We start from the raw sequence: 12394 nt of genomic DNA, 5'->3' as shown, positions 1-12394 counted from the left end.
AATACAAAATGGGAGTGGGTTTTGATGTCTTCAAGATCTAGTCGCCTGTGGCCAGGTATTTAGTTCTAAACAGTCTATGAATAAACTGAAAAAGAGAAGTGTTGTGTTTCACTTTCACACCAAAGATGCACGATCTCTATCACTGCAATACTAATATGCATTTACCCATTACAGAGATTAGCACTCTGTACAAAACCAGATAATGATCTCTGCAGGTATTGTGTTTTCCATTGAGTTTCCATTTTTATTATGCATATACATCGTTGTTGTGACGGATGTTTTCTTGAGGGAAGTACTGAATCATTGTTACGCCTACAAATTGTCTAGTACCGTTTCTGTCTGGAATATTCATCTTTTTCACCTTCATCATTGTGCTTTTGCTAAACTATGATATCACAGCATGAAGTCTGTGCATTTGGGGCAAGCAGTGACTCAGACTGAAAGAAAAATGTGCGATTGATGAATCAATGCTGTCATTAAGGAAGGATGTTTAAGAATGTGGCGTATATGTTTTTGAGCAATCAATTCTTCTGTAGTTGGCATAGCTAGGCTAGGCTAGGTTTCTTTAAATCAGTGTGGATAAAATATAACAATGCCACTGTTTATATCTTTGATAAATGACTTAAAAGAGATGATAAACAGTGTGATTAATGAATCAAGACTGTGTTGAAAAATGCAGCATAACTTTTGTTAGTGTTAGCATAGCTAGGCTAAGTTTCTTTAAACTAGTCTGTTTATAGGCTACAATATGACACTTATATCTTTGATAAATGATAGAAAAGAGTGACAAAGACTAAAATATGAGAAAAGATGTGGTATTTGACCACAAAATCACTGGATCGATCCGGTCAGAATCCAAACTTATAAAGCTGTGTCATGTCATTTGTTACGATTAGCAGCTCTGTTAGCTTGTAGCTTATGCTAACAGCAGAACATAATATTGGCTCAAAAAACTGGCCAAAATAGATCTTAAAAAATGATAAACACAAGAAAACAACTAGATCTTGTGCTAGAGGATGTGGTTCGCAGATGTAAAAGACAAAGACAATATACTTTTAACTTCCTATTTCGTTGTTGTACTTCTCACCCTTCATCTCTCAGGTGGTTACAGCAGGAAAAAAAAGAAATGAGCAACTAAAGCCAGAGCCAAATGTATGCTTGTCCAGTTTTTAACAATAAAAATGATAAAAGCAACTTTGGTTAAAGAAGCATTTTCAGAGTTATGCAAGATTCCTTTGAGTTCGGCTTGTTATGCAAGTCACTGAATCACTCGCTTGCCTTTAGTGGTAACTAGCATACTGCTGCTTGGTCTCCACACATTGTGCAGTGTGTTTGCGGTGTATATGCTGTTGACATCGAGACTGATCATGAACGGTGACTAATAAGTGCTGAGAAACCCCCACTCCACCTTTCCCACTCCTACATGCCACTGAAACTTTACTTGCAGCCCCCTTTCACACTAACAAACCACAGCAGTCCCGTGAAGTCCTTCAACCAGTCACCAAAAGCAAGCAGAACAACTCAGACACACTTCCAGTCCCACAGCTGTAAGTGGAGGTGAAAACACTCTCAAGATAAAAGTAATACTGCGCATTATCATAATAAAACTCTGTGTGACTGAACTATACTATGCTGTGAATGATAAAATAACAGTCAAAAAGCTGAGATTTTTATTTGCACTTTATTGTAAAAATTATATCATTCTGAAGACCATACAACTTAATGCAGATGAACAAAAGACTGAAATAAAAGTAAATCTTTTTTAAAAATACATGTGATTTAAGTACTCGTGTAGCTTAGCTGTGACACTAGCAACACCATAATCACAAGTTCAATAATACATGACAAAAAGTAGCAAAAAAAAATTTGTTAAATGCATATATGCAAAATAAGCAAGTTTTGCTGGTTTTTTTGAGCATTCAGTCCATATTTTAGATACTTGTCTCTAAAAGCGGACCTTGTTTGTGCATTTTTTGAAAACCGTATGCTGTGAATTGAACAAGAGTTCATCATCATCAAAGATCAGCGCTGGGTAATTATTTACAAAACACATTGTGCAGTTAAAAAGAAATCATGAGATTGAATTAAAACTATTTTACAGCAGGTATACTCTGTGAAGGCACTGTATGTTCATGTCTTGCACTGGGTCATAATATACAGTTTGAATTTCTTGAAAAGTCTTTGCAGAAAACACAGGCCACTTATTGTGTGATCACCGCTTGAACTTTCGAGTAGCAAGCAAACAATTGTTTCCACAGATGTCACAGATGACCTTACTTTGTGCATGAACGCCTTTCCAAACACAGGTGCTATATAAACAAGTCACATGACAAGACAAGAATAAAAGTACAAACATGCCGCCTTCACCATCTGGATCAAGGGATTCCAGAAAGATCCTCTTCAGACTCTTTGAGGTGAGGTGATTTTCCCTAAAATCTCATTTGTTTTCATTTGCATGCATCTGATTGCTGGTTAACAAGTTACCGTTTACGGCATCTCAGACGCACATATTCACATTTTGAAAGTATCTGGCATTCGTATTAGTTTGCAACTACAATATTTTAGCATGTGTGCAAATCCAACTCCTTTTTCAGTTCTGCCTTTTGTTTTGTTTTTAATTAATTTTCTCAATAGCCGCTTTGAGGTCTCAAAAGTAACCATTCCGTAGCTCAAATTAGTAATACGATGCTTTATTAATATGGAACGCGTGAAAAGATCAAATGTATAGTTTGATTGCAACGTCAGTTGCTTAAAGCATCGGGCATATGTTTAAATGTCAGTCTGACTCCAGAGGCGAAATTAAATCAGACATAGGTTATATTCTGAATAAAACTAGCTAGCTAGCATTCCTTTAGATCAAACAACGGATCATGACTATAGCAACACCAAAGATCAATTTTCAGGGAATGCATGAATTATAAAATGTGAATGCAATGCTTTTGGATAAAAGCATCTGCCTAATACACAAATTTAAATGTATACACAAATGCATTCACAAAATAAGTGATTGTGAAAGTTATGGCTGAGTAAATGGTTCTTGTCCAACTTTGGTCAATTCCTTTTTCAATTCCTAAAATTCTGTTCTCTTTCCCTTCCCCCCTACTTTCCCGGCTATATTAAAGTTAAAACGAAGATATGTAAACACATATGCATTTTTTCCCAATTCATGTTTGCCACTTTAAACCTCAATGATGGAAATATTGACTCTATAAATGTATCTCGGAAACATAATCTAAATATGTGACCTTTTGATCAAAGAAATATTTTTTTATCATGATGGTTTGCCACCAACTTCCTGGAATATAGCCAATGTTCAGTTATCAAAAATGAGTAGGATGACTCATAACTACCGAGTCAAAGCTAGATTTCAATCTGATATGTATGTTGGATTTGGAGATGCGGATTTAGCCCTGCTATCTTTGCGCTGAGAGTTTTGCGTCTTCAGTCGTAGTTTATGGGGCAGGGCGGTGCTGGAATCCGCTGGCACCTGCTGCTCGCCCTCCTCGTCCGACAAGATCCTCTGATTCCCAGGCTGGGACAGCAGGGGCCGTCCTGCCCAAGGAGCTGCTGCTGGGGCGAGGTGTGGAGGCAAGAGTAAAGGTGAGGCTGTAGAAGAATGGAGACTGGGGAAGTCTAGGAGATATGGGTGGTTTCTTCGTATGGCCATGGGATGGGTAGGCAGGAACGCCGACCCGGGATGGGTGCCAAGACAGAGGGGTGCTTGTTGGCTCCCCGATAGATGAGAACCCTCTCTATCTTGCCGTCTACTCCAGTAGAGGTCTTTGTCTGGGCAAGAAATCAAAGGTTGCGGCGCCAAAGCGTGAAGCTGAGACAGAGCCCTATGAGATGGGGAATAGGGCGTCCCAGGGTTAAGCAAACCGCATCGAAGCTTCAAAGCCAACAGCTCGGCTCGCAGGCGAGCGTTTTCCTCACTCAACGAAACCAATCGAGTCTCCAACACGTAGTCGCTGACCCTTCGTTTCTCTCGCGAGCGCTTCGCCGCTTCATTGTTCTTGCGGCGTTTCTCCCAGTAGGTTGCGTCTTTCTTTTCTTCAGGTATGAATTCCCGTTTGCGACGCGATCCCAGTCCTCTTGGAGAGAGCTCTTCGGCTTCTCCCTCAGTTTCCCACATCACCCGCGAGAAAGCGGACTCCATTTTCACCAGGTGTGTCTTTTCGGATTGGTTTCGCTCTAGATGCGCCTGTTCTCTTTCTGTGTGGGGCGTCTGCAGCTACTCAGATGTTAGTGCCTCTTCTCAGTCATACTGCAGCCAGGAGCTTTACCTATAACGAAAGAGCACAGTTATTTCCATTGCAGGTGGTCTTGTTGATGTGTCAGATTTCACCAGGCAGTCATCGATGCAAAGTTTTGAGCGTCATAGCAAAGCAATTCCTGCTGAACACGTTGACCTTTGCCTGATAAGTACCAGCTTGGTTACAGGTGCCTCACGTCTGAACCTAAAACTCTGTAATGTTCTTGTCATTAAGGGTGTAGATGAGGTAATGCATCAAAAATCCCCCTGTGGTCGCTGCTGTTGTTGTTGATGCTGTTGCACTTGTCAGTTAAACAGCTACGCTGTTGTTCTAACTAACATGAAAAAGTATTAACAATTGTTGTAGATTATTACTAATACCTTAAGAGACTCTACATCAAGGACTTTCTTCCAGGTCTGTGCTTCAGCTGTCTGTCTGTTCCCAATACTGTTGATAGTTTAAAAAATGCTTGAGCAATGCTAATAGCAGCAGCCCTTGTGAAGTGACTATAAAGTGTTAATCAATACTGGAGGTGTGTGAGCATCCTGAACATGAATACGACCACTGGGGTGATTCAGAGTGGGTGGGAACCCAAGTCTTCCCAACGGGGGTTCCAAAGCCCCCACACTGTCTGATGGGCCGGCGTGTTGTGGGTTACCAGTGGAAGAATGGTTGATCGTGAAGGACAGAGAGAGATCTAGTGAGAGCAAACACTATGCTAACAACTGTACAGACCTACTTCCCTTCTGATGTCACTGACACATTGTATTCTGTCTCTACACTGACACTTATAACTGGTAATTTTAGCTTCCTTTCCAGACAAAAGGTCAGATAAAAACAATTTCCTTCCACACGATCGTATGCATCTCATGTATACGTTTTCTAAAGAGCAAGAGAAAAGTCAAACCTGGTGATGTAAACACAACATCTGGACACTTGAGTCACATGTTACAAATGTCTGAATGCCATTGCAATAGATAACACAATATCAAAGGGAGTGTCGTCTGCAACATTTATATACTAAGGTTCACATTCTAGGGTTTCTGTTTTGAAAAATATATTAAAAATAATGTTATTTTTTTTCAAACAGAAACCCTAGAATGTGAACGTTGATTGATGTTTTGATTATGTTGTAACTTAAACCAATAATCAACTCATTGTGTGAGTAGTTTCAATTAAAACTATGTAGTTTCATTTACAGTTTAGTTTAAGTTGTAGCCATTTAGTTTAGTTTTTATTATTTTTATGCACTTTTATTTCAGCTTAATTTTAGTTATTTTGCTAGAAACTATAAAAAGTTTACTATATCTATATCTATATATATATATATATATATATATATATATATATATATATATATGTGTGTGTATATATATATATATATATATATATATATATATATATATATATATATATATATATGTGTGTATATATATATATATATATATATATATATATATATATGTGTGTATATATATATATATATATATATATATATATATAATTTTTTTTTTTCAGGTTATGTTTATTTTAGTATCTAGTAACAAAAATATTTATTAATTTTTAATTTTAGTTAAATATAATAACCCTGCTATATGGAATGCAAAATCCATACATTGTTTAAGTGTAGATCAACTTTTAAAAATATTTAGCATCCACTGAATGCATATGATCAAAATCTCAACAGTAGCGTACATGCAGGGTACACGCAGATCTTCTAGTTTGGCGCATCTTGCGTCTTGTACATCTAACCCCACGCTCACTGTGGTTTCTTTTTTCTCTCCTCAGAACCTTTCTCCAAGTTAACAGAGTGTGTGAGTTTTCATGTAGGCTAACCACATCCTGTTCATCCCTTTCTTTTATCTGCTCTGCCTTTTTATGAGTTGGAAATCTGGGCTCAAGAGCGTGACAGCGAGGTGCATGTATGCTTACCACAGAGCAAAACAACAGACTGTTAGGCCAAGCCACGAGCCAATGAAACATGAACGCAGCGAAAGAAGAGCATGGTCTTGGTGAGGAGGGGATGAATTGTGGATGCTCGCTAAAACCACAGCTATGAGACCACGCCTGCAATGTGGCACTACGCTGACCATTGTTAGCGTTTGTGTTTGTGCGCACTAACTTCACTATAATGTACCAACCTTTTTGAAAAAGATAAACAAGATTGGCATTTTCAGATAAAGAAACCAGCGTCGTTATCTTATATAGCCTATATTAAAAAGAAATGAATATGCAAATATGAGTTAACTAACTTTCCTTAAAAGGGACTTTGTTGTACTCTCAAAATTATGTTTTAAAAGCATAATAAAGTGGTTTTATTTTTCATGGAGAGTGTTGTCTCATGGCGGGATCCTGTGATTAGATCGATCTCATTTGTCTTGCCTTGGTATTATTGAGATTTTTTTGCCGACTTTATAAATTAATCAATAAATCGCTAACTGTTAACCTCTGCTGTTGCATGATGCTTCTTCCACACCACTAGGTGTCAGTATACGTTTAAATTCAAAACATAGAAAGTCAAGACTTCTATGAATTCTTCTATAGAAGTTCGGTATAAGTTTAAGTACATTTTAAAATAGATGCAAGAATTAATCCCTGCAAAATAGAGCACTGCAGTAATGACTTATTTTAGTAGGCCAAAACCTGGAAACGTTTTCGCATTTAGCACTTCCGTTTCTATAATGCTGAACTCAGTGTGTTTTGTTCTTTAAATGGGTTTTTGGTTAAATACCTGAAATAAGGTCTGTGGTGAACACAGCCTCAAGATATTTTCAAATTTTATTCAACAACATGAAACACATCAGTTTTGAAGCTTAAAAAAGGCAGGTTGCTGACTGGGACTACAGATGCTGTTAAGAAAAAACATCATCATCCGAACAGTAAAAAAAATGAATCTACTAGTCATTTTCACAGCCTCATTTTGTTGGACTCATTGGCAACTAATCAAACGTAAACTTTCTTGTTCATTTATAGCCTACGGTTAGCTTTTTACTTAGGTTGGTTGCAGTAGGCTTCAAAATGACTAATAGTTATGTTAATTTTTGAAGGTCTTTGTGGAGATGAATGAAACATTTAAGAATCATACATTTTGTTGTTCACTGAGTGTTTGTTGAAATAATCTGAAAGCCAATGGATCCTATTGGAAAAAAGGCGATGCTAATTTATGGGTTAGCCTACCAAAAATGTCATCACTTCATTGAATTTTACTTTTAGATTTATTTATTTAGCAGACACTTATTCAAAGATGCTTTCTAGTGCAACTTTTCAGTGAGCAAATATTATATTGTCAAATAGATTTTGAATGCTAAACATTGTTTCTATGCGTCATAGTCTCATGGACATTGACCTTTGAAACATAAACTAAATTTTACCCCAGGCCATTTCACATTTTCCCATTGGTGAATGGAATTGGTGCCCCTTGATACCCATAACTAGTGTTAGCCTGCGAACAGGCTCTTTTAAAAAAATGATTGTGTGGGCAGCAGTGGTATGTTAACCACACTGACGTGCGGTTCTTCTCCAAGACTAACCTAATTCTCCTTATCACTCAACATTTCTTAGTGATGTGTCAAAATAAAAGACTTTAAGGTGTTAATGTGTTAAAGCTCTGGTGGCTTATTGGCGTTGCAGTTTGAATAGTGCTCACGAGCCTTTCGACATCTCCTGTAAACATCGAGTTGCAGTCAAAATTCTCAACTTTTTGTTTCCCATATTTGGTTTTGTTTCATTTCAGACATCTGTTTATGATTTATTGTAGCCTGTTTATTTTCGGCCTGTCACTGGAACGTGAAACTGTTGTGCATTTTACATAAGTTGCTAACTTGCGGACTGGCATCTCGCAAGCAGTTTCGACTAAATCTCTCTGTTGCTAATTGTCTAACAGATTTTGGAAACAGTCCTCTGGGGGAATGTAAATTTCGAAAAAATTTGAGAGGTTTTTGTTGTCTGCCAGCCTGCTAATGCGGACATGCACTCATAGGATATGCTAACAGTTTACGTGCGGTGATGGTGACACACGCTGTGTAGCTAAATATACCCTGTGCCTGCTTTGTCGCTGTGCCACAGATATACACACACATGCATACACAAAGAGAAACTCAAAAGAGGTTGTTCACATGCTTTTCCCCTTCCTGTGTCGAGTATACAATGAACAGAAGTTAGTCAGAAAAGCAGAAAAGCTCTTGAAATACAATATGCATGCAGTGTAGCAGTAAACCTAAAAACATCAGAATCACTCTCACACTTTCTCTCTCTCTCTCTATATATATCCTAAGCCTATCACAGACCAGTCAATGGTGCCATTGACTTCCTCCAAATAGTATGAACCTATTGGGACATGTTGTCACAAAACCTTTCCTTTCAGGAATTTTGCTTGTTTGTCTTTTTCTTTTTTTTTAAATTGTAGCCACTGCCTTTTGGACACCAAATACAGCTTTTGGTGACTGGAAAAGTATGATGGTCTCAAGGCCCCCAGAGGCCTCAGTCAGACCTGCACCTGCTGCTTACTGACGCTCTAAGTTTAGATGGTGCTTTTCAGTAACAAATGCTTAAACTTCTCCTTTTTAACAACCTATCTGTTGGCTTTCTCCTCACCACCTGCTGCTCTGTACATCCTGGCCTATAGTTTTCATATTTTATGTGTTTTTGACCTCAGTTGTTTTTAAACGGGAGACTCAGATGTTTTCGCAGAAAATAACGTCTGCTAATTTTTTTTTTTTTTAACCGTAAGGTTTTTTTTTTCCTTGAAAGAATACAGCTGTATTGCATATGTTTAATGTTGTTAATTTAAGAAAATTATTTTTTTATTAACCAATACTGTGCAATCCAAACGTCAAAGAATTTGTTGAAAATATTTTATTCACAATCTACAAAAAGAACATTCTATAAAATTCTACAAAAGAAGAAAAAAAAGATAATAAATAACAAATCTGAAAGATCATGCATTATTTCTAATCAAATAAGTAGATTTGTGGCATTAATCCCGAGAAAACTTTTGAAAGGATGATCTTTGGAGCTCAAATCATGCTGGAGAACATGATTATCAGGTTTTACACAGACTTCTTCATGCATTGTTATTCTTCCAATATAATTTGTAATTAAACATTTTAGCGTCAAATTTTGTAATAAAACAAATGCAAAATATAATCAGTTTACACAAGTGGGGTAGTCAGACTTTTGGACCGCTGTTTGTTGGATGGGATTAGCAATTAAATCTCTTTAGCATGGGATGCACAGAGAAATATGCATACTTCAAGCCACAGCTACATCAGAGATATCATTTGCGACTTTGAACACGTTTCGCAGCTATTGTCTTATCTAATCTTCCCTCGAAATCATTTAGATCGTCGAGACACCACACCACACACCCTTTTAAAATTACCCACATTTACCAGCCTTTGCAAGATCCTTCACTCACCTCTTGAAGCTTTCAAAAGATGAAATTCTCAATATTTGGAAGGTCTGCATAGAATTTTAGATTTAAAAATGCTATTTGAAACAAATCAAATGCAGTCTAATCTGATATGCACGTTTGCAAGACAATAAGGCCAAATACAGCTGCTTTAATTATAAAATGTTACACAAAATATATGCAACACTATTAAAAGGGTTATATATGCAAAGTTGACCAAATTAACCTTAAATCAGACAGCTTGATATGTGTACTGAATTATATAATATCCTTGTTTCATTCTGACATTGGGAAATCTGATCATCGCTATAGCAGTAAACCAAAGGTTACATTTGAAATGAGTTTTAGTTACATTTAGTTTTGCACACCGTCTACCGTGTTCAAGCGACATGAAGCATTTGCACCTCAAACTACGAACGTCTGCATAGCCTGATGTGTTAAAATTTTGTTTTATTTAATGCAAAATTAATGCAAGAAAGCTTTTAAGATCGCAAGATGTTTGTGCAGTGTTTTCTTATTTTGCTTGATGGTGTGACATCTCAAAATTTCAAAAGGAAGTCAAAGGAAGTCTGCTTATTTTTTATCATTACATCACCTTTTCATAACTGTGTTAAAAGCTGACCGCTGGTGGACACACAAAAGCCCCCGTTTCTTACCTTCGCAGCTTCTCACAGTTCCAGAAGCCTTGTTGGGTCACCCAGCGTTGACATCTCCAAGGATGCTCCTCATTACTGGAACCAGCAGACTCTCTAAACTTCAAACACTTGTCTTGTCTGTGTGTGACCTGAGTGTCTCACCTTCCTCGCAGCGCTGATTAAACGCTCTCCTCTCTGACTCGTGGCTTCTCTTTGGTGTGAAGTGTGATTAAAAGTTAGAGGCTGCTAGTTCGCCTCTTTATGAGATCAGCCCACAAGCCCCTGTCTGTGTCTACTTCTTTTAACACAAAGCTTATGTCTCCACTACACCATGGCCCACATGGCCCTCACATACGTGTATCAGTGGGTGGGTGTGCATTTATGAAAAAAAAAAGGTCAGATATGGAAAACCACTCTTATTGATTGTTCCGATAAGCATTTCTGATGGCCAGTTACTAGTCTGCATTCATCTTTGATTGGGGTCCCTGTTGTTCAGCTTCATATTCAACCATTAACTAAAGTTGCAAAGGCTTTAAATTGAAGTTTAAGGAATCACAAAAGTCTGTGCTGCTTTGGAAAGATCCTAAAATCCTTGAGCGCCTTCCAAATTGGCACTCATTACCAATTGATACGCATTTCTCAATGACAGATTCTTAAGCACTTAATATTGGTCACACCAGCTATGAATACTGTCACGTTATTGCTAGCTACTCCTTTCAGGTCAATAATTACATGAATGTCATAATTATGTTTTTCTGCTTGGCTTGGCATTTTTGTTATGTTACCACATATATAACAGCACAATAAAAAATACTTTATTTCCTCGCGTAACTAGAACATAATACATATATTAGCTTTGTCAGATGGCTAATGTGAAGGGATTGTGACTCGTGTGCGTTTTTTTAATGTGTAGCCTTATTATCAAGGACAGCGCGCCACCTACTGGTTATTATAATACCCGTCAACATTATATCCATCTGATTTTTAGTAGAAGGTACGTAATCAGTGTTAAGTTTCTTCAACTCTAATTAACTGAATAAATGTTCATTTTACCGGTCAAGACGGTCATAGTGCAGGTAAGAAAATGCATAGGCTACTGAAATACGGAAATTAACGATTTAAAACTTTTTGTACGACGCTTCGTATCGATTCATTAGTATAAAGCCCACACTTATTACAAGTTAAACCTTAATTAGCGATTGTAGACGATAGAGGGCTTTCAAGAATTCACTTTTTCCTTAACCACATGAACGTCGTGTTTGCGTTTGAAAAAAAAAATGGCGCTTAAAGGTTCTCCAACAGTTTTGGCCTGTATCCATCTGAGGAACCCCAAATGGTACCCCAAATATCTTTACATTGTTAAATAACATCTATATCATTGATTTTTCTTAAACCAGTTTCAATTATCGTAAATAAATAAAAAAGAGAATGAATTATTAAGCAATTAAATTCTATAGCCTTTGGTGCTGTTGAGCTGAACTGGTCTATTTACACCTCTAAATTTGTCTATATTCTACTTCACACACTCGACTACATGTACATCCACACACCATAAGTGTGAACATGTGGTTTGACAAGCCAGAGTTCAATCAGATATCAGACAAATTTACCCCAGCCTGAAACCATCTTCATGCGATCATGTTTCATATTTAATCATGAGCACTTTAATAATTCACTTTACAAATACCCCATATATTATTAGGGAACGATTGAAGAATACATCTACACAATCACTAGCGCAGGTGTTTTCATTACACATTCTATGGACAAAATACTATGAAGCATATGAAACCGTTTTTAGTTTTGTTGTTACGTTGTGTGTGTGTTGCAGCAGCCACATCTTTTTTTTTTTTCTTATTCTTATTAAACGTTTTTTTCTTTACATGGAACATTACGTACTCAAAGCAGTTTTGGTAAAAGGTTGTTTTCGATGTCGTACTGAGTTAGAACCAGTATTTCACACAAGCAAACTGAATACTATACTAATAACCGTTTCCATGAAACAATCAGTGATGTGCCTGTGAGAATATACAGTGTATAGATTCCCAAACTTGAGTCAGGTTTATATGAAATAAGCAAATAAGGGAAAATGAGAG

The 12394-nt window shown here is 37.2% G+C and overlaps 1 protein-coding gene across 1 annotated transcript; it reads right to left on the bottom strand.

The window, feature by feature from the left end:
- Nucleotides 1–1643: 1643 nt before the first annotated feature.
- nfil3-4 (nuclear factor, interleukin 3 regulated, member 4) lies at nucleotides 1644–10645 on the bottom strand. The gene is made up of 2 exons (XM_026197503.1): nucleotides 10320–10645; nucleotides 1644–4283 (listed from the first exon to the last, which is right to left on the bottom strand). The coding sequence occupies exon 2, from the start codon at nucleotides 4154–4156 to the stop codon at nucleotides 3368–3370; it is 789 nt and encodes a 262-aa protein (XP_026053288.1). The 5' UTR covers nucleotides 4157–4283; nucleotides 10320–10645; the 3' UTR covers nucleotides 1644–3367.
- Between the last annotated feature and the right edge of the window lie 1749 nt (nucleotides 10646–12394).

This window comes from Carassius auratus, chromosome 22 (assembly GCF_003368295.1).
Source record: "Carassius auratus strain Wakin chromosome 22, ASM336829v1, whole genome shotgun sequence".
Lineage (NCBI taxonomy): Eukaryota > Metazoa > Chordata > Actinopteri > Cypriniformes > Cyprinidae > Carassius > Carassius auratus.
This window is presented reverse-complemented; position numbering and strand designations above follow the sequence as displayed.